The sequence below is a fragment of the Salmo salar genome, chromosome ssa03 (genome assembly GCF_905237065.1).
Source record: "Salmo salar chromosome ssa03, Ssal_v3.1, whole genome shotgun sequence".
Classification (NCBI taxonomy): domain Eukaryota; kingdom Metazoa; phylum Chordata; class Actinopteri; order Salmoniformes; family Salmonidae; genus Salmo; species Salmo salar.
In genome coordinates, this window is record NC_059444.1 from 88,178,393 (window position 1) to 88,206,158 (window position 27,766).

The window sequence follows — 27,766 nt, forward strand, 5'->3', positions numbered from 1 at the left end:
TTGACACATTAAAGTGAGAACGTGTCATGTTGTGAAATTGCACTCCTCCAATGACACCTTACTGCTGTGTTCTTTGTAAAGTGGCAATGTGACAAGGTACTGTATCTCGTCAAGAGCTTAAAAAGGACACTGTTGTCTGTTAAAGACTGAAAGAAACAAATATCCCAACCAATTTTATAATACTGCGTAAAAGTCAATGGCTATATCTTACATGTACATTGTAATATTTGTCTGCATATCATTCTGCAATCAGCATTGTCTACTGTAAATACTGTGCTTGATGTTTAAAGTAGTATTTTTTTCTTGCATTATACAGAATAATATTATATTATAAACTATTCATAAAGGAACCAGCAAAGCCTTTCAATTATTTTATTACATTAGTATTTGTTTTTATTAAGGATCCCATTAGTTCCTGCCAAGGCAGCAGTTACAATTCCTGGAGTCTAGCAACATTAAGGCAGTTATATACAATTTAAAATATTTCATGACATTACATTTTATACCACTTTTCACAACATATTAAGTTTGTTCCCTCAGGCCTCTACCCTGCTTCCACATATTTACAATACAAAATCCATATGTACTTGTGCGTGTCTTATCATGTGTATGTGTAAGCGTGTGTCTGTACCTTTGTGTGTTTTTTATTTTTTATTTCACCTTTATTTAACCAGGTTGGCTAGTTGAGAACAAGTTCTCATTTGCAACTGCGACCTGGCCAAGATAAAGCAAAGCAGTCCGACACATACAACAACACAGAGTTACACATGGAATAAACAAACATGCCGTCAATAATACAATAGAACAAAAGAAACAAAAAGTCTATATACAGTGAGAGCAAATGAGGTAAGTTAAGGCAATAAATAGTCCATGGTGGCGAAGTAATTACAATATAGCAATTAAACACTGGAATGGTAGATGTACAGAAGATGAATGTGCAAGTAGAGATACTGGGGTGCAAAGGAGCAAGATAAATAAATAAATACAGTATGGGGATGAGGTAGGTAGATAGATGGGCTATGTACAGGTGCAGTGATCTGTGAGCTGCTCTACCAGCTGGTGCTTAAAGATAGTGAGGGAGATATGAGTTTCCAGCTTCAGAGATTTTTGCAGTTCGTTCCAGTCATTGGCAGCAGAGAACTGGAAGGAAAGACGACCAAAGGAGGAATTGGCTTTGGGGGTGACCAGTGAGATATACCTGCTGGAGCGCGTGCTACGAGTGGGTGCTGCTATGGTGACCAGTGAGCTGAGATAAGGTGGGGCTTTACCTAGCAGAGACTTGTAGATAACCTGTAGCCAGTCACCCATAGAGACTGCCAGAGGTCCGGACAACAGGCCCTCTGATTTGACACACTGAACTCTATCAGAGAAGTAGTTGGTAAACCAAGCGAGGCAATCATTTGAGAAACCAAGGCTGTCAAGTCTGCCAATAAGAATGTGGTGATTGACAGTCGAAAGCCTTGGCCAGGTCGATGAATACGGCTGCACAGTACTGTCTCTTATCGATGGCGGTTATGATGTCGTATAGGACCTTGAGCGTGGCTGAGGTGCACCCATGACCAGCTCTGAAACCAGATTGCATAGCGGAGAAGGTACGGTGGGATTCGAAATGGTCTGTAATCTGTTTGTTAACTTGGCTTTCGAAGACCTTAGAAAGACAGGGTAGGATAGCCAAGGGCTCTCTATGGTCAGGGCGTGACAACATGTGTAACAACCACATCATCAACATTAAGGGACATGTGCTCCTAGTCAGTAACAACCACATCATCAACATTAAGGGACATGTGCTCCTAGTCAGTAACAACCACATCATCAACATTAAGGGACATGTGCTCCTAGTCAGTAACAACCACATCATCAACATTAAGGGACATGTGCTCCTAGTCAGTAACAACCACATCATCAACATTAAGGGACATGTGTTCCTAGTTAGTAACAACCACATCATCAACATTAAGGGACATGTGCTCCTAGTCAGTAACAACCACATCATCAACATTAAGGGACATGTGCTCCTAGTCAGTAACAACCACATCATCAACATTAAGGGACATGTGCTCCTAGTCAGTAATAACCACATCATCAACATTAAGGGACATGTGCTCCTAGTCAGTAACAACCACATCATCAACATTAAGGGACATGTGCTCCTAGTCAGTAACAACCACATCATCAACATTAAGGGACATGTGCTCCTAGTCAGTAACAACCACATCATCAACATTAAGGGACATGGGCAGCTGTGAGGAGGAGGGTTTATTCTCCAGGTCTTTAACCATTTTCTCTTTCACAATGTCGTATCTTTGGGGGTACCATTAAACGGAAGATATGTTTATCAATTAGCTCCCTGTAATTATTATCACGCGATTAAACTGATTAATCATTTAATTGTAATTAACTAGGAGATCGGGGCACCAAGGAGAATATTCAGATTACAAAGCTATAATTTTCCTAATATAACTTTCCTGTACTATAATATTATATTCTATTACAGTATAGGCCGATTATCTTCTAGTTTCAATGGTGTATTTACCTCTAATCCAGTCTCATCCCAAACGTCGTAAATTGTTGTATCTGCACGAACCCAGTCTTTACTAAAATCATCCATACATCAATTGTCTTAAAATCATTTATTTACTACACTAAGTAATTAACAGAAAAACATACAAACAGTAATTATCGTCACAAAGGATTGGTATCGGAATGTGCCCTTGTGGGCTAAACAGGCTGGTCGGCCTGTTGAACAATGGGTCATAAATGGTCAGCTGAGAAGTTTACACAGAGTTCATTAACAATTGACAATTGAAGGCTCACTCATTCGGGAACAATTGTAATCAATATATATATTTACGCTCAGTGTGTCGTTCTGATTCTTGTTGGAGAGTAGTTCTGTTGGGGAGTTTTGTCCGCGTTCTCTCTCTCTCTCTCGGTTAGAATGGATCTTTCAGAGCGACATTCATTAATGTCGTCATAGAATGGTGGTTTCGTTGGTCTTCGCGTTCGATGATATAATTTACTTAGCTGCAGACTAATAATTAATATCAAAGACTTGTTCTTATTCTGTCGGTATCAATAGTCTAAAAGTTAACCACGTGGTATGGTTCACTTTCAGTAGAGGAATTAGATGGTAGAACCTATGTGCCAACGGAGTGTAGGCCTGGTCTGGAGAAATGTAAATCAGGGAGTGTTTTATAGTGCCCATCGAACAGGCTGGTCAAATGACGCCTGGTCCTGTATGTGTCCCTGGGGCGTGCCTATGACTGAGTTAGATTTGGTTACAGAAATACAATTCTATCACATTACATCAGTACATAGCATCTCAATGTCTTACAAAAGCTTTATCCTTATTAATACATTCCATACACCCATATGAGGCAAGTCTTAAACTGAGTCTATTATATAAACAGTTTTATGGTAATATGGCTATATTGTCTCTTCTGAGTATCACAAAATGGTACCAAGCGGATCAGTTCGTAGCTGGATTCTTCACCAATCTTCCATACCTTCTCCAGAACACAAAATGTCGCTTGGCTCTCCAATTCTATGAGTTGGAAGAATTTCCTGTGTCTCTCGATGGGCCATGTGGCCAGAGACTCTCCTGGAATTTTAGAGTTTTTACGACCCTTTACACACAGGGTGGATTGTGTGCAAAAGGGAGGGGTCAACTGTCCTCCCTGTACCAAAAGAGGCCAACGTCATGACAACAACTTCTTGGGTTTAGACCCACAGAGAGAGAACTGCTCATTAAAGTAACTAACTTTGGCCTTCTGGATAGCCTGACTGCACTTATTTCTCATTTGCCTGAACTAGAGCCAGTCATCCTGAGTATGTGTGTGCCAAGCAATTTGCCAAATGGAATTCTTGAGGTGGAGTAACTCTGCCAGATCACGGTCAAACCAGGGGCTGAACCTGTTTTTAATTCTCATTTTCTTTATGGGCGCATATTTGTTAACGATACCACTGAAAATATAAAAAAAGGTCCAAGCAGACAGAGGAGATCAAGCTGATTCTATACCAATTTACAGAGTCCAGGTCATGAAGAAAGGCTTACTCATGAAAGTTTTTTAGCAAGAGTCTGACAAATCAGGACAGGTCGTTTCACTGAGCATCCATTACGAACACAGGCTGTAAAATAGTGATCACTAAGGTCATTACACAAAACACCAGACTGATACCTGTCAGGATTATTTGTAAGGATAACATCAAGGAGAGTAGCCTTTTCTGGGTGTTTGGTGTCATATCTTGGGGATTGGTAATAATCTGAGAAAGATTTAGGGACTGTTGGTTAGAGCCTGTAAGTAAGTATTTCGCTGTTGTATTCGGCGCACGTGACAAATAAACTTTGATTTGATTTGAAGACCCACTGGTTGATGCTTATTTATAAAACCCTCCCCCTCTTAGGCCTCACTCCCCCCTATCTGAGATATCTACTGCAGCCCTTATCCTCCACATACAACACCCGTTCTGCCAGTCACTTTCTGATAAAGGTCCCCAAAGCACACACATCCCTGCGTCGCAGCTGGCGACAGGAACGAGCTGCAACAAACACTCAAACTGGACCAATTTATCTCCATCTCTTCATTCAAAGACTCAATCATGGACACTCTACTGACAGTTGTGGCTGCTTTGCGTGATGTATTGTTATGTCTTATGTCTCTCTTTATGTAGTGTTGTGGTGTCCCTCTTGTTGTGATGTGTGTTTTGTCCTATATTTTTATTTTTAATTTTTAATCCCAGCCCTCGTCCCCACAGGAGGCTTTTGCCTTTTGGTAGGCCGTCATTGTAAATGAGAATTTGTTCTCAGCTGGCCTACCTAGTTAAATAAAGGTGGAATAACATAAAGGAGGATGCACTTTTAAGGAACATGAATGGGGCATATGGTTAGACAGTACTGCCATCTATGGTCCAAATGAAGAACAGAAAAAAAGAAAGTACAACTAAGCTCTGGATCAGAAAATGATTCTTATGGTCCTTTCAAATGCAGTATGACCTTAATGAAATAAAGGAATTAAAAGGCTTTACCGGTTTCTTTTATGAAACATTTATAATATAGTATTATACAGCATAATTCAAGAAAACAATACTACTTTAAACATCAAGCACAGTATTTGCAGTAGACAATGCTGATTGCGAAATGATATGCAGACAAATATAACAATGTACATGAAAGATATAGCCATTGACTTTTACACAGTAACATAAAGTCAGTTTGGATATTTGTTTCTTTCAGTCTGGAACAGACAATAGTGTTCTTTTTAAGCTCTTGACGAGATACAATCCCTTGTCACATTGCCACTTTACAAAGAACACAGCAGTAAGATCTCATTGGAGTGCAATTTCCCAAATTTCCCAATTTCCGAACATGACACATTCTCACTTTAATGTGTCAATTAAGTACAATTCATGTGAAATACCAATGCCATCCAATAATATTTTAGGCAGCTATCTAAAAGTGTAATTTTGATGTCTCTGCAACATGTTATAATAACTTTCATGAGTAAGCAACAGTAAGCAATTTATAAGTATACTCTAAAAATGATGGGTTCAACAAGGGTTCTTCTAAGATCCTCAAAGTTCTTTGAAGAACCCTATAGGAGGTGTGGTTCATCAAGGAACCTCCTTAGTTGGAGGGGATTCTTGCAGGAACCTGACTGCCCAACTGAAACATTTGGGTTTGAATTTGAAAAAACAGCAGGTGCAGGCACTTCACTGAAACAATTAATGATCTAAATTTGTCCCTTGTGTGATCTAAATTGATATTGTTTCAAATGTTTTCTTTTTAATTTAACCTTTATTTAACCATGTAAGCTAATTGAGAACAAGTTCTCATTTACAACTGCGACCTGGCCAAGATAAAGCAAAGCAGTGCAACACAAACAACACTGAGTTACACATGGAATAAACAAGCGTACAGTCAATAACACAATAGAAAAAAATAAAGTCTATATACAGTGTGTGCAAATGGCATGAGGAGGTATGGTAATAAATACGCCGTAATAGCGAAGTAATTACAATTTAGCAAATGAATACTGGAGTGATATATGTGCAGATGATGATGTGCAAGTATGATGTGCAAGTCCTCCCTTCCTTGAAGTAATCACTGACAAAACATGACTGGAGAGGTGAAAAACATGGGAATCAACTCAATGGTTGAGGTTAATAATATCACATAGATATTTCCCAATCTCACATAGCCTTATGGGTGGCTTCTGGAATAAAGATGGCGCTGTTGCTGCTGTTTTGCGAACTCCGACCCAACTCTGCTGTTATGTGTTTCTTTTGGCATTTATCTTACTTTATTTTCACGAAATGTATCCACTATCATTTGTTATAAACGACAAGAACTTCTGAACATCAGATCTGCAGTTACTTACCCCAATTCTGGCTTCAACTTCAACTTCAACTCATCTGCCCTGGGCTCTTTCTGTAATTCCAACCCAAAATAAACACCAGCGCTACAGAGGCAGGAGAGGGGGATTCCTGACGAGATCAAGGTGAAGGTAAAACCGGCCACCTCTTCCCTCCATTTTATTGCCCAATGTGCAGTCACTTGATAATAAGATGTACCAACGGGACTCTTGTAACTGAAATATTCAATGCTTTTCTGAAACGTGGCTTTCGGACAAGATACCTGCCATGACCATCCAACTCGATGTACTATCCATTCAACGAGCGTATAAGACAGTAGAGTCAGGGAAATCGAGAGGGGGAGGGTTTTGCCTCTTCATCAACAACAAATGATGTGCTGACTCATGTGTAGGGGTAGTCTCAACCCATTGCTCACCTGTCTTGGAATACCTGATGGTCAAATGCCGACCCTTCCACCTCCTGAAGGACTTTTCAGCTGTTATCATGACTGTTGTAAACATTCCACGTCAGGACAGGAAATATAACAAGCTGGCACTTAACGAACTGTACTAGGCTATAAACAAGCAGGAAAACGTACATCTGGAGGCTGCCTTCCTTGTCGCCGCTGATTTTAATTCAGCGTCACTATGACACGTTATGCCCAACTTCCATCAACACATCTTCTAGACCACTGTTACTCTACCAACTAGCAAGCATACAAGGCCCTTCCTTGTCCGCCATTCGTCAAATCAGATCATTACTCAGTACTCCTGCTTCCTGTTTTCAAGCAGAAGCTCAAACAGAAAGTACCTGTGACTCACACCGTTGAGAAATGGTCATCAGAATCAGAGATTATGCTACAGGACTGCTTTCTTTGCACTGATTGAAATATGTTCAGATACTCCGCCGACAACATTGACGAGCTCCTCCGTCACTGGCTTCATAAGTAAATGCATCTGCGACACTGTCCCCATTGTGAAGGTTTGCTGCTTCCCCAATCAGAAGCCTTGTATTAACTCTGAGGTTGGCGCTATGCTAAAGGACAGGGCTACAGCACACAGGGCTATCACAGACAACCCTAAAGCTACGGCTGAGGACAGGAACAAGAAGTCCCGCTACGACCTCTACAGAGTCATTAAACAAACAAAATAAAAATATAGGTATAAGGTGGAATCATACTACACAAGCTCCGATGCCCACCGCATTTGGCAGGGGCTGTAGTCCATTACAAATTACAAAGGAAGACTCAGCCATGTTCTACCCAATGATGCCTCTCTTCCAGACAAACTCTGATTGAGGGTCCTGTGGCACCGTGAGAGGCATGGGCATAGGTCTGGCTGAAGGACTCCCAGTGCAGCACCATGGACAGAGCCACCCACCTCAGCATAGTAGACGGGGGCACCCACTTCAGCACCATGGACAGGGACACTGGCTGCAGCATAGTGGACAGCAGCACTCATTTCCGCACTGTGGAAGGCTGCACTACCTTCAGCACCAGGCCAGCTGAAGACAGCGCCAAAACTCTGCTCACCCAACACAGGATTACTAATCAGCACAACTGTAAGGCATTCCCTAATCAACTGACTGGCACAAGAGTGCAAGCTGGACCTCACTCAACGGGAGTAGTTCGGAAGCCATAGCGGGCCTACTCTCCCACTTAAACTGTGTGTCTCGCGCGCTCTCCACAGAGTCTTCAGAAAGGGCCGGACAGTATTCCAGGGCGGGTTCTCAGTAGTGGGGGCTGCTGAGCGGAGGATGGCTCATAATAATGTCTGGAATGGCGATATATGGATTTGCATCAAACACCAGAGACACTGAAAGCTAAAAGCATGTGAAACTTGAGCTCTGTTGTTGTGTGTTTACTAATTGCTGCTTGTGCACTGTAGTCGAGCACACCCAATCCTTCCCAACAACTTTTTTCCCCCTTTCTTTTTGCTTTTGCGCTAGAGTGGAACCATGTCTAACCCTGGAGCTGGGATAAATATTCGTGGAGTCAACCAACAGACCTCCAATACCATGGTAGACGGCATGGCCGGCCTCATATAACAAATGGGTTCCCTGGAAGCTCAAATGGGGCCTGTTGGAGCAGCTGTGTCATTTTATAACATTTTTGACATGCGTTTTTCTTGATTTTTTTGGTTGTTATTCTGTCTCTCACAGTTCAAATAAACCTACCATTAAAATTATAGACTGATAATTTCTTTGTCAGTGGGCAAACGTACAAAATCAGCAGGGGATCAAATACTTTTTTCCCTTACTGCATCATCTTACTTTCTTGTCTTATTCTTATTTCTTATTTTCATTTCTCATGTGTTTTTGTTCTACCTTGTTATTTCTTGTGCTACATTGGTATTGATTACTGCATTGTTTGGTTTGGAGCTTGCAAGAAAGTCTTTTCACTATACATTTGCACGTGACATTACATTTTTTAATACATTTTTTATTTAACCTTTATTTAACTAGGAAAGTCAGTTAAGAACAAATTCTTATTTACAATGACAGCCTACACCAGCCAAACCCGGACGATGCTGGGCCAATAGTGCACCGCTCTATGGGACTCACAATCACGGGCAGAGATACAGCCTGGATTCAAACCAGGGTGACGCCTCTAGCACTGATATGCAGCGCCTTAGACCGCTGGGCCACTCGGGAGCCCAAGTGGGAGCCCAAGTGAAACTTGAAAATAAATATCACTGATCAACACAACTACACACATTTTGTCTGGTGCAGATAGTTGAGAAGAGGAACTAATGCAGGTTGTTGTCTTGTGCAGAGAGTTGAGAAGAGGAACTAATGCAGGTTGTTGTCTTGTGCAGAGAGTTGAGAAGAGGAACTAATGCAGGTTGTTGTCTTGTGCAGAGAGTTGAGAAGAGGAACTAATGCAGGTTGTTGTCTGGTGCAGATAGTTGAGAAGAGGAACTAATGCAGGTTGTGTGGGAGAAAGGTAGACTTGCTGAGGGAAAGAAAAATAGAAATACATTAGCTAGCGAAAGAGGAGACTGGCAGCAGGCCCTGAGTGGAGATAACAGGTGGCCATACATCCCCAAGTAGGAACCACGGAACGGCCAGGCAAGCTGAGTGTATGACCATGACTAAATATATGCCAAGCGTAAGCATGCAATGCATGCATTATTTTCATATCCATATGAGGAGATTCCAGCCACTACTATGTTAGAGCTAAAAGCAGATATGGGCGTTATCCATTGGGTTGAAAGAAAAAGGTGGCAGAACGCATAGGGGGTTTTACTTCATTTACATAAAGGATGGACCTATGTATTGTATATGCATAAAAGCAGAGCCGGGGCCTAAGGAAGGCAGTTGTTGTCCGCGGACCGGCTCGGCTTTATTACTCTGTATTAAAGTCTATATTGAATTTACAAGTTCTTGTAAGAAGTGTTATTCTTAAGACAATTTTCCACGACAGTTGTTGTCTGGTGCAGAGAGTTGAGAAGAGGAACTAATGCAGGTTGTTGTCTGGTGCAGATAGTTGAGAAGAGGAACTAATGCAGGTTGTTGTCTGGTGCAGAGAGTTGAGAAGAGGAACTAATGCAGGTTGTTGTCTGGTGCAGAGAGTTGAGAAGAGGAACTAATGCAGGTCGTTTCAGGAGGATGTGATGTTCAGTCCAGCCTGGTCAAAGATCTGTTTGTGCTGTCTTGCCAACTTGGCAAAGCTGTGTGAATTGTCTATCTGCCGCTTTGCCACTAACTTTGACAAGATCTGGGACCAGGCTAGTTGAGCTATGTAACCCAAACATATCTGGGACCAGGCTAGTTGAGCTATGTAACCCAAACATATCTGGGACCAGGCTAGTTGAGCTGTATAACCCAAACATATCTGGGACCAGGCTAGTTGAGCTGTATAACCCAAACAGATCTGGGACCAGGCTAGTTGAGCTGTATAACCCAAACAGATCTGGGACCAGGCTAGTTGAGCTGTATAACCCAAACATATCTGGGACCAGGCTAGTTGAGCTATGTAACCCAAACAGATCTGGGACCAGGCTAGTTGAGCTATATAACCCAAACAGATCTGGTAGCAGGCTAGTTGAGCTATGTAACCCAAACATATCTGGGACCAGGCTAGTTGAGCTATATAACCCAAACAGATCTGGGACCAGGCTAGTTGAGCTATATAACCCGAACAGATCTGGGACCAGGCTAGTTGAGCTATATAACCCAAACATATCTGGGACCAGGCTAGTTGAGCTATATAACCCAAACAGATATGGGACCAGGCTAGTTGAGCTGTATAACCCAAACAGATCTGCGACCAGGCTAGTTGAGCTGTATAACCCAAACATATCTGGGACCAGGCTAGTTGAGCTATGTAACCCAAACAGATCTGGGACCAGGCTAGTTGAGCTGTATAACCCAAACAGATCTGGGACCAGGCTAGTTGAGCTATATAACCCAAACATATCTGGGACCAGGCTAGTTGAGCTGTATAACCCAAACATATCTGGGACCAGGCTAGTTGAGCTATGTAACCCAAACAGATCTGGGACCAGGCTAGTTGAGCTATATAACCCAAACAGATCTGGGACCAGGCTAGTTGAGCTATATAACCCAAACATATCTGGGACCAGGCTAGTTGAGCTATATAACCCAAACAGATATGGGACCAGGCTAGTTGAGCTGTATAACCCAAACAGATCTGGGACCAGGCTAGTTGAGCTGTATAACCCAAACAGATCTGGGACCAGGCTAGTTGAGCTGTATAACCCAAACATATCTGGGACCAGGCTAGTTGAGCTATGTAACCCAAACAGATCTGGGACCAGGCTAGTTGAGCTGTATAACCCAAACAGATCTGGGACCAGGCTAGTTGAGCTATATAACCCAAACATATCTGGGACCAGGCTAGTTGAGCTGTATAACCCAAACAGATCTGGGACCAGGCTAGTTGAGCTATGTAACCCAAACAGATCTGGGACCAGGCTAGTTGAGCTATATAACCCAAACAGATCTGGGACCAGGCTAGTTGAGCTGTATAACCCAAACAGATCTGGGACCAGGCTAGTTGAGCTGTATAACCCAAACAGATCTGGGACCAGGCTAGTTGAGCTATATAACCCAAACAGATCTGGGACCAGGCTAGTTGAGCTATATAACCCAAACAGATCTGGGACCAGGCTAGTTGAGCTATATAACCCAAACAGATCTGGGACCAGGCTAGTTGAGCTGTATAACCCAAACAGATCTGGGACCAGGCTAGTTGAGCTGTATAACCCAAACAGATCTGGGACCAGGCTAGTTGAGCTGTATAACCCAAACAGATCTGGGACCAGGCTAGTTGAGCTGTATAACCCAAACAGATCTGGGACCAGGCTAGTTGAGCTATATAACCCGAACAGATCTGGGACCAGGCTAGTTGAGCTATATAACCCAAACATATCTGGGACCAGGCTAGTTGAGCTATATAACCCAAACAGATCTGGGACCAGGCTAGTTGAGCTGTATAACCCAAACAGATCTGGGACCAGGCTAGTTGAGCTATATAACCCAAACAGATCTGGGACCAGGCTAGTTGAGCTGTATAACCCAAACAGATCTGGGACCAGGCTAGTTGAGCTGTATAACCAGAACAGATCTGGGACCAGGCTAGTTGAGCTGTATAACCCAAACAGATCTGGGACCAGGCTAGTTGAGCTATATAACCCGAACAGATCTGGGACCAGGCTAGTTGAGCTATATAACCCAAACATATCTGGGACCAGGCTAGTTGAGCTATATAACCCAAACAGATCTGGGACCAGGCTAGTTGAGCTGTATAACCCAAACAGATCTGGGACCAGGCTAGTTGAGCTATATAACCCAAACAGATCTGGGACCAGGCTAGTTGAGCTGTATAACCCAAACAGATCTGGGACCAGGCTAGTTGAGCTGTATAACCCAAACAGATCTGGGACCAGGCTAGTTGAGCTATGTAACACAGTGGAATCTGGAGTAGACAGAACAGAAAGAGGAAGCCAGACCAGAATACCTTTGATAATACAGAGAAGAGAACACTGGTTAAATATTGTTTTGGGTGTACTGTACATAATATTATATATTTTTTTCCATTTTATTTCACCTTTATTTAACCAGGTAAGCTAGTTGAGAACAAGTTCTCATTTAAAACTGCGACCTGGCCAAGATGAAGCAAAGCAGTGCGACAGAAACAACACAGAGTTACACATGGAATAAACAAGCGTACAGTCAATAACACAATAGATGAAAAAGAAGTCTATATACAGTGTGTGCAAATGGCATGAGGAGGTATGGCAATAAATAGGCCATAGTAGCAAAGTAACTACAATTTAGCAGATTAACACTGGAGGGATAGATGAGCAGATGATGATGAGCAGATGATGGTGTGTAAGTAGTGATACTGGTGTGCAAAAGAGCAGCAAAGTAAATAAAAACAATTTGGGGAGGAGGTAGGTAGATTGGGTGGGCTATTTATAGATGGACTATGTACAGCTGCAGCGATCAGTTAGCTGCTCAGATAGCTGATGTTTAAAGTTAGTAAGTCTCCAGCTTCAGTGATTTTTGCAATTCTTTCCAGTCACTGGCAGCAGAGAACTGGAAGGAAAGGCGGCCAAAGGAGGTGTTGGCTTTGGGGATGATCAGTGAGATGTACCTGCTGGAGCGCGTGCTACGGGTGGGTGTTGTTATCGTGACCAGTGAGCTGAGATAAGGCGGAGCTTTACCTAGCATAGACTTATAGATGACCTGGAGCCAGTGGGTCTGGCGACGAATATGTAGCGAGGGCCAGCCGACTAGAGCATACAGGTCGCAGTGGTGGGTGGTATAAGGGGCTTTGGTAACAAAACGGATGGCACTGTGATAGACTGCATCCAATTTGCTGAGTAGAGTATTGGAAGCTATTTTGTAGATGACATCGCCGAAGTCGAGGATTGGTTGGATAGTCAGTTTTACTAGGGTAGTTACAACCTGGGATTGTTACAAACTGGCAACCTGGGATTCAAACAACAACAACGCGCTCGTTCCCCCACTTGCTTTGGTAAAACACTTGAGGGACGGGGGTGGAGAAATATGCAAAAACTTGCCATCCATCAGATTAAAATGATAGTTTTAACCATGTTTGTAATCAATGGGGTACTAAAACATTATATGTTGTGTTATAGGTAAGACAGTTGTTGTAAACTCATGAGATAGTAAAAATAAGCAGTGCCAGTGAGTGGTCTGTGTTGTATTACAGTGTGCCACAAAGAAGAATGACTCATATCCCAGAAAAGTTTTACGTAAATGTATGTGCAATTTATTACAAAGTCATCATCAATTATAATTTAATATACAACTATTTATACAGTTTACTAGCTCACTGATATTGACATATTTCATTCAAAATGAAATTGTATTATATAATGTTATTCTTTATATATGTTTCAGTGCATGCTCAGGACAGAACAATGTATAACAATAAAACATAGATTGTAAAAAAATATATATCTTTATACATTTTCAGAATTGTTTCTGTAATTTGCCAGTTTAGGAGGTTAGGAAGACCTCAAAGAGGCTGGCGACTGAGTGCATACGGTAAAAGATTCCGAAGGGGAGTCCGATATTCACAACAGCCGCCCACATGTTGAACTCGTAGAACTCTGCTCCAATCGTGTTGTCAAACTGAGGGCGGGCGCCGAACGCCGGCATGATCCAGAGCTGTCAATGGAAACAGAGTCAAGATATTCAGTCCAAACTTTCAACTTAAAAATACTCTACTATGATGTATTGTACTGCACAAATCCTAGGGAGCCCTTTGGCTCATGAGCAAGTTAGGCAAACAGGGAAAAAAGTGAATTTAAAGGGATGATTCAGTAGTTTCCGTTTATTTTCGACGTACTGTACCTACCCACTGGGCACAGACGTCAATTCAACGTCTATTCCATGTTGGTTCAATGTCATTTCATTGAAACACCGTTGATTCAACCAGTGAGTGCCCTGTGGGTAGTGTGTTTCATCCAAACTTAATAAAAACTGTTTTGTATGAAAGGACAACATCCTAGGTTAAAACCTGTTAGGGCTAGGGGGCAGTATTTGCACGGCTGGATAAAAAAAATGTACCCGATTTAATCTGGTTACTAATCCTACCCAGTAACTAGAATATGCATATACTTATTATATATGGATAGAAAACACTCTAAAGTTTCTAAAACTGTTTGAATGGTGTCTGTGAGTATAACAGAACTCATTTGGCAGGCAAAACCCTGAGACATTTTCTGACAGGAAGTGGATACCTGATGTGTTGTATTACCTTTAAACCTACGCCATTGAAAAACACAGGGGCTGAGGAATATTTTGGCACTTCCTATTGCTTCCACTAGATGTCACCAGCCTTTACAAAGTGTTTTGAGTCTTCTGGAGGGAGATCTGACCGAACAAGAGCCATGGAACGATGATGGCCCATTAGACACCTGGCGCGCGAGTTCATGTTGGGTACCCTCGTTCCAATACGTTATAAAAGAGAATGCATTCGTCCACCTTGAATATTATTCATGTTCTGGTTAAAAAAGGCCCTAATGATTTATGCTATACAACGTTTGACATGTTTGAACGAACGTAAATATATTTTTTCCCCTCGTTCATGACGAGAAGTCCGGCTGGCTTAGATCATGTGCTAACAAGACGGAGATTTTTGGACATAAATGATTAGCTTTTTTGAACAAAACTACATTCGTTATGGACCTGTGATACTTGGAAGTGACATCTGATGAAGAGAATCAAAGGTAATGGATTATTTACATAGTATTTTCGATTTTAGATCTCCCCAACATGACGTCTAGTCTGTATCGCAACGCGTATTTTTCTGGGCGCAGTGCTCAGATTATTGCAAAGTGTGATTTTCCCAGTAAGGTTATTTTTAAATCTGGCAAGTTGATTGCGTTCAAGAGATGTAAATCTATAATTCTTTAAATGACAATATAGTATTTTACCAATGTTTTCTAATTTTAATTATTTAATTTGTGGTACTGACTTGACTGCCGGTTATTGGAGGGAAACGATTTCCTCAACATCAATGCCATAGTAAAACGCTGTTTTTGGATATAAATATGAACTTGATAGAACTAAAAATGCATGCATTGTCTAACATAATGTCCTAGGAGTGTCATCTGATGGAGATTGTAAAAGGTTAGTGCATCATTTTAGCTGGTTTTATGGTTTTGGTGACCCTGTCTTTGAATTGACAAAACCTTACACACAACTCTTGTAAATGTACTGTCCTAACATACTCTAAATTTATGCTTTCGCCGTAAAACCTTTTTGAAATCGTAAAACGTGGTTAGATTAAGGAGATGTTTATCTTTCAAAGGGTGTAAAATAGTTGTATGTTTGAAAAATTTGAATTTTGACATTTATTTGGATTCAAATTTGCCGCTCTTGAAATGCACCTGCTGTTGATGGAGTGCACCACGGGTGGGACGCAGCCCATAGAGGTTAACAAGCCCTTTAAAAGAGCCATTTTGAAAAGGACAGTGGTGGGTACTCAGTAGGCTACTCACAAGGATGTTGCAGAGCAGCAGAAATGCACAGATCTCCTTCAGAGCCCTCCTCTTCCAGGTCAGCCTATGGCGTTGAGGCAGGGGGGAGCCAGATGGAGCAGAAGGAGCAACATGCATACTGTGAACTGTGAGGGCCGGGGACGACTTGGTCTCCATGAATGTCCCTGGGAGGTTGTGTATGTCTCTATGGGCTTGGGCTTGAAGGACGTATGGGTTTGTGAATACGGAGGCCTGGTGCATGTCTTCGTGGAAGGGCTCGCGATGCAGGCCCTCGATGATGAAGATGTTCTGCAGGCAGAGCTGGATCACAGTGAGCAGGGAGACAGCCAGGTTGAGAGCATTGAGGTGGCCCTCGGCCCCCGTTGCCACCACAGCCACGATGGTGAAATAACAGATGGTGAACTGTCCGAATGAGGCGCCGATCAGCAAGCCTACATCCAGGCTCCGTGTTGGGTTCTTCCCCGACACGTGGTCCCTCTGGTCCAGCCGGTAGATGGCGCAACCAGCCACGGTCGAGACGGACATGAGCGTCATAGCCACCGTGTTCATCACGTAGTGTATCATCAGCACCGTGTCACGTTTCCCCGGGTCCCCCTTCTCTACATCCACCTTGTAGATGACAAAGGTTCCCAGGCCCGCCACCAGCATGACCAGCCCGACCGCAGGCCCCACCAGCACGTCCTTCAAGCGGAAATGGAGCGAGTGGTGGTTGTGCTCATCTACCAGGCGGCCCACGTTCTTCCACATGACGTAGGCCATGGCCGAGGCAAACAGGCTGTACTCGATGTTGAAGGGGTACAGGTAGTAATAGGCCTTCTCTAAGACGGCACAGGCAGAGTGGCTGCAGTTACAGCTGCTGTATCCGCCAGAGGCTGAAATAAGAGGGAGAAAATATTTGCTTTGTTGTTTGACTTGAGGTGATTTTCTGTTATGTTGGTTGGTTGTATTTCATAGTCGGGGGCAATTCTATTTATATTCAGTAAATTCAGAAAGTAAACTGAAAATGTATTTTATTTTATTGATCCTTCATTTAAACAAGGAATTCCCATTTCAGTTTACATACTGAATTGAAATGGAATTCACCCCAACCCTGTAGTATTTTACTTAGATTTGCTAGAGAGAAGATTCAACAACACAATATTCTCCACCTCTGATGTCATAGGAATGTGTGCTGTTGCCGTCCTCTGGTGGAACAACAGTCTGGTGTAGGGACTCCTCTGTTACTGCTGCCATCCACAACATCAGATTGGTAGACAGAGTCAACATCAGCCCACAGCTTCAAGAGGGAAACACAGGAGTTCAGAACAGAATACTTTCTATTTTTTAAATACTATTTCATTCTGTAAGAATATAATAGAATAGACTTTAAGCTTCCCAAGGGGAATGTTAAATGTTCAACCATCAATTTACATAATTAAATCGTAATGAATTCAGTTATACAGTAGCAGTTAGTTACCCTCACCGAGTTATGTTCCGTTGTAGTTGTACACAGTCTTTAGCATGGAGCCAGAGGAAGTATGTCTGAAAAAGATACAATGATCACCTATACTTGCATTTTTCCCACCAGCCAAATCCCTCAGTGGTTTCCCTAATGTCATAGCACCTAATGGAAGCTCCATTTGAGATGTCAGAACTTGTGTTCTTACCTGGACAAGTATGAATAAAGCTTGTACGACAGGGAACACTATCTTCACAGCAGAGTCACAGTGCAGGTAGCCTATGTAGTTAGCAATCTTAAACACGTCCATAATCAGACTGCATATGCCAAACAGCACCAGTCCACCTAGAGAAAAAACACAATGAAATCCAATTAGAAATAATCACACTCATTCAATCACTCACACTTATTCAATAATCACACTCATTCAAGACAATGGGTGAATGTAAAACGTTGTCTAGGTATAGTCAATTATATCCTATTAGAATAGAACTCTTCCCCAATTCAAAGAGAGATTATTCATGTCCAATGGTATTACCAGACAGTGAATCCTACAGGGTAAGGTTGCAAAATTACACAAACTTCACAGATTTCCAGGGATAAAAAAAACAAAGAACTGGGAACATTGGAAAAGTTTCTGGAATTTAGCAGCTGTAGACCCAGAAGATCAGAAAAGCATGTGTCTTCTCTTACCCCTGAGCCACACAGGCCCGGCATGGCTATCCTTGTAGAGCACAGCATGATCTTCCCTGGATGTGTAGATGGTATAGTACATCATCCAGGCAGTGGTGAGGATGACGAGGACGATGAGGAAGATGTGCAGGTTGATGGCGTTGATCTTGACGTTGTTGAAGACACTGCCACTGACCAGAGCAATACCTAGGATCAGGACGTTGACCGTGATGATGCTAGAGAGTAGCCAGCTGCGGTTACGGCCCCTCTCCCTCACCGTGCCCCTGCTGGTTGAGAGGACGTCGCTCCCCCTCCTCATACTGCCCGCCTGGACTCCCAAGTGAATGGAACACGGGGTGGAAGGGAGGGTGGGCGGGGGGGATATGTAGCCCTCCTCAGCTGCCATCTCAGCTTTAGCCGTCATCTTGCTGGATTCGCATGAAATGAAGCCAAAGGTCAAGTGAATGATGTTTCTCATTCTGTAAAGGTCTAGTCCACAGTTTGTTTGTGGTTCATATCCTATTAGAAGATCTAATGAGTTCAGAAAGTATGTCTGTTCTGATCAGAGTTGTGTGAACACCTAACTGTCCACTCAAAGGCTCTGCCTGTATAAGGAGGTCCCTCCTACCCGTAACCAATCTCCTAACCTCATTTCATCAGCAATGTCAACCCTGTCAGTGATATGACAATATAATGGTTTCTTATCATTTCCCTGTTTATCATCAGAAGCAGTGCCAGTCCACCATGCTTCAACGAATATGAGTTTACCTTTCTTGATTTGGGTCAATGCCAGTGTTTGATTAAATTGAAATTAACAAAGAAATCCTCACAGTTCATATTTACTAACACACATTGGTATTTTATCTACATGAGGTCAGGTATGTTTTGTTTCCTGGAAACCAACTTATTATTTTTTATTAAAAAATAGTAGATTTTCAGTTTCTGTCTAATAAGACTGTTTCTACAGCAGCACTGACTGTTTCTTAGAACAGCTACTCCCCAATACCAAAACTGAGGTCTGAAAACACAGTGAATCACAGGCTAACATAATGTACACTGGAAATACCCTACTGGATCCCCGAATTTCCTCATAATATATTAATCATTACACACCATACAGGTGTGTTGGTTCAAAAGTGATTTTTCAAAATGCCTGTGTTGCAGCACTGACAAACTGTCTCGCAGCGGCAAGTTTTTTTTTTGCAATCTAACAATAACCTAGCCAATGTACTGAAATATGTCGGTGATGTTTCTGAAATATTCACATGACGGTGTAGTTATTATATCCACTTTGCAGTACATAAACATGTATTTTTAATCAGCCCAACTGTAAATGCTGATAAAAGTCCAGTTGAAATAGTATTTGTATTTATTTATCACTATACTTTTTTTTACAATGTGTTGACAGGTCTTGATATAGCCTAGTTCTCTGTACTTTTAAGATGAAACTGTAATTAGTTGGGTGTACTTATTATAATGTATTGATGGATGTATTAGCATATACATTGTTGTGGAAAATTTAACATTTTGTGGGTACCAGTCTCTTTAGCTAATTCACTCCTTGTACTCCATGTCATGTGCAAAAGAGACTGGACTCTTCCAACATCAAATATGAACTTTGTATCATTAATGAGAGGATTTGATCCTGATACGATCAACCTTACAGCTATCCTCCAATCACAACGGTTATGCAAATGTTGGAACTCCACAGAACACGTTGGTATAGCAACCGTTTTTTATTTGTCCAGACTAAAACAGTATGTTCAAAGTTGCTAGCTGAAGTCTAAATTCTCACACTAAATACATACAGCAATTCCAACCACAAAATGTCAAAATACAACTACTTGCCTAGCTAACAGCTAAATGTTGGTTTTGACTTTTTTATAAATTCTATTTCCGAGGCACCACATGTTGTCATGGAAAATATTAATGTTATTTCCAACAACCAATGAGCAACTCCACCATAAATCCAGCAAACATTGAGATTGTGTAAAGACCAGTATCTTTGGCAATGACAATGGGTGTAACGTCCCGACCCTTGTGAGATGTCATTTTCTATAGTAGAGTAGGTCAGGGCGTGGGGGTGTTTTTGGTTGGTTTTCTTGTTATCTGTTTCTATGTGGTTTTTCTAGGTTTCTATTTCTATATTGGGGTTGTTGGATGATCTCCAATTGTTACATCTGGAGTATTTCTCTTGTCTTATCCGGTGTCCTGTGTGAATTTAAATATGCTCTCTCTAATTCTCTCTTTCTCTCTTTCTTTCTTTCTCTCGGAGGACCTGAGCCCTAGGACCATGCCTCAGGACTACCTGGCATGATGACTCCTTGCTGTCCCCAGTCCACCTGGCCATGCTGCTGCTCCAGTTTCAACTGTTCTGCCTGCGGCTATGGAACCCTGACCTGTTCACCGGACGTGCTTGTTGCACCCTCGACAACTACTATGATTATTATTATTTGACCATGCTGGTCATTTATGAACATTTTAACATCTTGACCATGTTCTGTTATAATATCCACCCGACACAGCCAGAAGAGGACTGGCCACCCCTCATAGCCTAGCTCCTCTCTAGGTTTCTTCCTAGGTTTTTGGCCTTTCTAGGGAGTTTTTCCTAGCCACCGTGCTTCTTTCACATGCATTGCTTGCTGTTTGGGGTTTTAGGCTGGGTTTCTGTACAGCACTTTGAGATATCAGCTGATGTACGAAGGGCTATATAAATAAATTAGATTTGTTTTGATTTGATTTAGAGGCCGCCGGTCCTCGTCTCTAATTGGAGATCATATTTAAGAAGGGTGTTTTTCCACTTGTGTTTGTGGGTTGTTAATTTTTGAGTAGTGTTATTTCTCTCTGCGTCACGGTTTGTTGTTTTGTTGTTTCAAGTTATTGGTGTATTGCAAACGTTTCACGGTAATAATAAATATGTGGAACTACAACCATTCTGCGCTTTGGTCCGATCCTTTAAACAGCCGTGACAATGAGTGGCAAGGAGTAGCATGTTAGCTAAAGAGAGTGGCACTCAGACTACTAGGTTACTTGTGATAGTATCAATTTAATTGGATGCTTATGAATGGGGTTCCAATTGGTCAGATTGACATTCTATGAATTGATTACAGCCATCCACACCATCTCAATACAAACGCATTAGAGTGGCAGTCTGGTAAACACACTAATGGTGAGAAAAGGCTGCAGTGCCCGGTATTATTTGCTCAGTTTATCAAAAGCAATTGGTTTCCTGAACTTGACTGAATTATTTATCTAACAGGTCAATAAGAGTGTCAGACACTATGAGTTACTGAGTTACTTCATTTAAGTACACACAAATGAAAAAATAAATAACCAAGACAAAGGAGATGATTGTGGACTACAGGAAAAGGAGGACCGAGCACGCCCCCATTCTCATCGATGGGATTGTAGTGGAGCAGGTCGAGAGCTTCAAGTTCCTTGGCGTCCACATCACCAACAAACTAACATGGTCCAAGCACACCAAGACAGTCATGAAGAGCGCACAACAAAACCTATTCCCCCTCAGGAGGCTGAAAAGATTTGGCATGGGTCTTCAGATCCTCAAAAGGTTCTACAGCTGCACCATCAAGAGCATCCTGACGGGTTGCATAACTGCCTGGTACGGCAACTGCTCGGCCTCCGACCACAAGGCACAGAGGGTAGTGCGTACGGCCCAGTACATCACTGGGGCCAAGCTTCCTGCCATCCAGGACCTCTATACCAGGCGATGTCAGAGGAAGGCCCTAAGCCGTAAGACTCCTGAACATCTAATCAAATGGCTACTCAGACTATTTGCATTGCAACCCCCCCTTTTAATCTGTTGCTGCTCTCTGTTATTAACTATGCATAGTCACTTTAATAACTATACCTACATGTACATATTACCTCAATTACCTCGACTAACCGGTGCCCCCGCACATGGACTCTGTACCGGTACCCCCTGTATATAGTCTAGCTATTGTTATTTTACTGCTGCTCTTTAATAATTTGTTACGTTTATTATTATATTTTTTTAGGTATTCTCAAAACTGCATTGTTGGTTAAGGTCTTGTAAGTAAGCATTTCACTGTAAGGTCTACACCTTTCATATCAAATACAATTTGATTTGATAAAGCATGTTTTTGAGTTCTATGAACAACATAAAAATCTGAGTTAATTAGACTCAGGATTAAGTTCACTCAGTCAATCTTATACCTATAAATCAATACATTGATGATCAATATGAGGATGCCTGAGCAGCTGCTTACCTTGTGGGAGGTGTGTGTGATCAGGTTCAGAGTGCCTGGGAGAGCCGTGTCCCTCATGGCTTTTATAGCCGTCCCCAACCACAGCCTGATTTACAGACAACAACACCAATGTACAGACAGTCATAAATGTCAAACATCTATGAGAAACAACATGCTCTGTTATATGTGCACACATAGGGAGTGTTTTTAATTATTTATCAAAAGAACACTCATGTGGACGTATAACAAGCTTCTGCTTAGAAAGACACCTTTTAACATTTTAGTATATCACTGTCACAACATGGCTCATCATATTGTGATGTGCTCATCAAAACTTAAATCATACCATCACACCTTTAATGATGAGTCAGTGGATATGATGGTCTGTTCAGTAACACTGGCAGACTGCTGTTATAATGAGGTATAACGTGTATGAGCCTTTATAATGGCGCATGAAATGTTTAAAAGCATATCAAATGTTATGTCGTTCTATGCAGGAATCAACATTTCAACAGACTCTAAATGGCTATTGAAAATGAATACCTGCACTCCTAAGCACTATCTAGAACACCAAATGGTACTTTGGCTGTCCCAATAGGAAAACCCTTTTGAAGAGCCCTTTTTGGTTCCAGGTTGAACCCTTTTGGGTTCCATTTAGAACCCTCTGTGGAACCAAAAATTGTTCTACCCGGGACACAAAAAGGACTCTGCCATGGCGACAGCCAAAGAACCCTTTTGGAACCCTTTTTCTAAGAGTGTATAGGCTGCATGTGTAGAATATGAATATTGAACTTGAAGTTATTTTTAAAGAAGGCCTATATATTCCAAGCTTTTTTCTTTATTTTTCTATATTCATTCACATTTATATTAGGCTCCGTGCATTTTGTGCACATCATGTAGACCAGAACAATGATATTACTGTGGACCAGACAACCTAATAACAGCCCTGCCGCGACAGCCCCTGGATACCAAATGCGCGTTCCCTCTCGGCTCGCGCGGCCGTCACTGCAACCGCATACGCCACAATAACATTCCGGACCAGAGGCACGGCGCTTGCTTACAATGAAACACAGGCGGAGGCTGGCAGTGGAACTCTAGCCTGTGGTGCCTGCCATTTAGACCGAGAGATGGGTAGATGACCACCGAGAGCAATGGAGTCGAGGGCCCGTTGATACCATGAATGACAGGTATCACAAGGCGGCCCGGGATGGCTACCTGGACCTGCTGAAAGAGGCTACGCGGAAGGACTTGAACGCGCCGGATGAAGATGGCATGACACCGACGTTATGGGCCGCTTATCATGGCAACTTGGAGGCTCTGCGACTTATCGTGGGCAGAGGGTAAGTAGGCTTTTAAGAACTGAAAATGTACTTTTCGTCACGTGTGGAATGTTGTATTCCTTTTGCTCAACTCGTTCAGTAATTAAGGATAGATACAGTGTCCATATATCGTGTGGTTAATAATATTGTGTTTGGTAGACATTGAAGTATTGATGCGCACTTTTATCATGGATAGATACGATCGGTAAAGTTCCCCCTGTGTTAAATAGTTATTCTATAGCCAACCTGTACTAGCTAGCCTACCCCCTCATGCAGTGCTCTGTGTAGTTTATGTATATTCTCCTAGGGAACGCAACACTTCTGTAGGAATTAGGTCCGGTCTAGTAAGATCTGTAGCGTTAGGTAAGGTCTGTATAATTAGGTCAGGTCTCTAACATTAGGTAGGGCTAGTATTAAAGGTCTGTATAATTAGGTCAGGTCTGTAACATTAGGTAGGGCTAGTATTAAAGGTCTGTAACATTAGGTCAGGTCTGTAACATTACGTAGGGCTAGTATTAAAGGTCTGTAACATTACGTAGGGCTAGTATTAAAGGTCTGTAACATTAGGTCAGGTCTGTAACATTAGGTAGGGCTAGTATTAAAGGTCTGTAACATTAGGTCAGGTCTGTAACATTAGGTCAGGTCTGTAACATTACGTAGGGCTAGTATTAAAGGTCTGTAACATTAGGTAGGGCTAGTATTAAAGGTCTGTAACATTACGTAGGGCTAGTATTAAAGGTCTGTAACATTATAGGGCTATATTAAAGGTCTTAACATAGGTAGGGCTAGTATAAAGGTCTGAAATGGTAGGGCTAGTATTAAAGGTCTGTAACATTAGGTCAGGTCTGTAACATTAGGTAGGGCTAGTATTAAAGGTCTGTAACATTAGGTCAGGTCTGTAACATTAGGTCAGGTCTGTAACATTAGGTAGGGCTAGTATTAAAGGTCTGTAACATTAGGTAGGGCTAGTATTAAAGGTCTGTAACATTACGTAGGGCTAGTATTAAAGGTCTGTAACATTACGTAGGGCTAGTATTAAAGGTCTGTAACATTAGGTAGGGCTAGTATTAAAGGTCTGTAACATTAGGTAGGGCTAGTATTAAAGGTCTGTAACATTAGGTCAGGTCTGTAACATTAGGTAAGGTCTGTAACATTAGGAAGGGCTAGTATTAAAGGTCTGTAACATTACATAGGGCTAGTATTAAAGGTCTGTAACATTAGGTAGGGCTAGTATTAAAGGTCTGTAACATTAGGTAGGGCTAGTATTAAAGGTCTGTAACATTAGGTAGGGCTAGTATTAAAGGTCTGTAACATTAGGTCAGGTCTGTAACATTAGGTAAGGTCTGTAACATTAGGTAGGGCTAGTATTAAAGGTCTGTAACATTAGGTCAGGTCTGTAACATTAGGTAAGGTCTGTAACATTAGGAAGGGCTAGTATTAAAGGTCTGTAACATTACGTAGGGCTAGTATTAAAGGTCTGTAACATTAGGTAGGGCTAGTATTAAAGGTCTGTAACATTAGGTAGGGCTAGTATTAAAGGTCTGTAACATTAGGTAGGGCTAGTATTAAAGGTCTGTAACATTAGGTCAGGTCTGTAACATTAGGTAAGGTCTGTAAAATTAGGTAGGGCTAGTATTAAAGGTCTGTAACATTAGGTCAGGTCTGTAACATTAGGTCAGGTCTGTAACATTAGGTAAGGTCTGTAACATTAGGAAGGGCTAGTATTAAAGGTCTGTAACATTACGTAGGGCTAGTATTAAAGGTCTGTAACATTAGGTAGGGCTAGTAAGTTCAGTAGCAAGGTGCAGCACCAGTAGTGCTAGAGGGGTGTGCCATAATAACACATGAAAGAGGAGAGCATAGCCTACTGACTGATTCAGGATGCAGGATAAATAAAGTAACAGTAGCCTACTGACTGATTCAGGATGCAGGATAAATAAAGTAACAGTAGTCTACTGACTGATTCAGGATGCAGGATGAATAAAGTAACAGTAGCCTACTGACTGATTCAGGATGCAGGATAAATAAAGTAACAGTAGCCTACTGACTGATTCAGGATGCAGGATAAATAAAGTAACAGTAGCCTACTGACTGATTCAGGATGCAGGATAAATAAAGTAACAGTAGCCTACTGACTGATTCAGGATGCAGGATAAATAAAGTAACAGTAGTCTACTGACTGATGCAGGATGAATAAAGTAACAGTAGCCTACTGACTGATTCTGGATGCAGGATAAATAAAGTAACATTAGCCTACTGACTGATTCAGGATGCAGGATAAATAAAGTAACAGTAGACTACTGACTGATTCAGGATGCAGAATAAATAAAGTAACAGTAGTCTACTGACTGATTCAGGATAAATAAAGTAACAGTAGCCTACTGACTGATTCAGGATGCAGGATAAATAAAGTAACAGTAGCCTACTGACTGATTCAGGATAAATAAAGTAACAGTAGCCTAATGACTGATTCAGGATAAATAAAGTAACAGTAGCCTACTGACTGATTCAGGATGCAGGATAAATAAAGTAACAGTAGCCTACTGACTGATTCAGGATAAATAAAGTAACAGTAGCCTACTGACTGATTCAGGATAAATAAAGTAACAGTAGCCTACTGACTGATGCAGGATAAATAAAGTAACAGTAGACTACTGACTGATTCAGGATAAATAAAGTAACAGTAGTCTACTGACTGATGCAGGATGAATAAAGTAACAGTAGCCTACTGACTGATTCAGGATGCAGGATAAATAAAGTAACATTAGCCTACTGACTTATTCAGGATGCAGGATAAATAAAGTAACATTAGGCTACTGACTGATTCAGGATGCAGGATAAATAAAGTAACATTAGCCTACTGACTGATTCAGGATGCAGGATAAATAAAGTAACAGTAGCCTACTGACTGATTCAGGATGCAGGATGAATAAAGTAACAGTAGACTACTGACTGATTCAGGATGCAGGATAAATAAAGTAACAGTAGCCTACTGACTGATTCAGGATAAATAAAGTAACAGTAGCCTACTGACTGATTCAGGATGCAGGATAAATAAAGTAACAGTAGCCTACTGACTGATTCAGGATAAATAAAGTAACAGTAGCCTACTGACTGATGCAGGATAAATAAAGTAACAGTAGACTACTGACTGATTCAGGATAAATAAAGTAACAGTAGTCTACTGACTGATGCAGGATGAATAAAGTAACAGTAGCCTACTGACTGAATCAGGATGCAGGATAAATAAAGTAACATTAGCCTACTGACTTATTCAGGATGCAGGATAAATAAAGTAACATTAGGCTACTGACTGATTCAGGATGCAGGATAAATAAAGTAACATTAGCCTACTGACTGATTCAGGATGCAGGATAAATAAAGTAACAGTAGCCTACTGACTGATTCAGGATGCAGGATGAATAAAGTAACAGTAGCCTACTGACTGATTCAGGATGCAGGATGAATAAAGTAACAGTAGCCTACTGACTGATTCAGGATGCAGGATAAATAAAGTAACAGTAGGCTACTGACTGATTCAGGATGCAGGATAAATAAAGTAACAGTAGCCTACTGACTGATTCAGGATGCAGGATGAATAAAGTAACATTAGCCTACTGACTGATTCAGGATGCAGGATAAATAAAGTAACAGTAGCCTACTGACTGATTCAGGATAAATAAAGTAACAGTAGCCTACTGACTGATTCAGGATAAATAAAGTAACAGTAGCCTACTGACTGATTCAGGATAAATAAAGTAACAGTAGCCTACTGACTGATTCAGGATAAATAAAGTAACATTAGCCTACTGACTGATTCAGGATGCAGGATAATTAAAGTAACAGTAGCCTACTGACTGATTCAGGATAAATAAAGTAACAGTAGCCTACTGACTGATTCAGGATAAATAAAGTAACAGTAGGCTACTGACTGATGCAGGATAAATAAAGTAACAGTAGACTACTGACTGATTCAGGATGAATAAAGTAACAGCAGCCTACTGACTGATTCAGGATAAATAAAGTAACAGCAGTCTACTGACTGATGCAGGATGAATAAAGTAACAGTAACCTACTGACTGATTCAGGATGCAGGATAAATAAAGTAACAGTAGCCTACTGACTGATTCAGGATGCAGGATGAATAAAGTAACATTAGCCTACTGACTGATTCAGGATGCAGGATGAATAAAGTAACATTAGCCTACTGACTGATTCAGGATGCAGGATAAATAAAGTAACAGTAGCCTACTGACTGAT

The 27,766-nt window shown here is 41.5% G+C and overlaps 2 protein-coding genes across 4 annotated transcripts in view; one reads left to right on the forward strand and one right to left on the reverse strand.

The window, feature by feature from the left end:
* Positions 1–13,589: 13,589 nt before the first annotated feature.
* On the reverse strand, positions 13,590–20,063 carry LOC106601917 (proton channel OTOP2-like). Its single transcript, XM_045715703.1, has 6 exons — positions 17,983–20,063; positions 17,498–17,634; positions 17,314–17,372; positions 17,000–17,127; positions 15,852–16,723; positions 13,590–14,013 (listed from the first exon to the last, which is right to left on the reverse strand). The coding sequence occupies exons 1-6, from the start codon at positions 18,437–18,439 to the stop codon at positions 13,843–13,845; spliced, it is 1,824 nt and encodes a 607-aa protein (XP_045571659.1). The 5' UTR covers positions 18,440–20,063; the 3' UTR covers positions 13,590–13,842.
* A 3,161-nt stretch (positions 20,064–23,224) lies between these two features.
* LOC106602068 (Usher syndrome type-1G protein homolog) overlaps positions 23,225–27,766 on the forward strand; it is a 46,832-nt gene continuing 42,290 nt past the window's right edge. For all 3 annotated transcript variants that reach the window (XR_006769266.1, XR_006769265.1, XM_014194525.2), the window contains exon 1: positions 23,225–23,527. Coding sequence is in view for 1 of the 3 variants with exons in the window: in XM_014194525.2 (XP_014050000.2) it covers positions 23,364–23,527 (164 nt within the window). In the remaining 2 variants the exon portion in view is untranslated. The remainder of the gene's footprint in view (positions 23,528–27,766) is intronic.

Coding starts and splice junctions, on each gene's coding strand:
- LOC106601917 (XM_045715703.1), bottom strand. CDS start 18,439: ATGAGAAACATCATTCACTTGACCTTTGGCTTCATTTCATGCGAATCC. Junction 17,128..17,313: donor CTACAACGGAACATAACTCG/GTGAGGGTAACT, acceptor TCCCTCTTGAAG/CTGTGGGCTGATGTTGACTC. Junction 16,724..16,999: donor ACATTCCTATGACATCAGAG/GTGGAGAATATT, acceptor CTCTTATTTCAG/CCTCTGGCGGATACAGCAGC.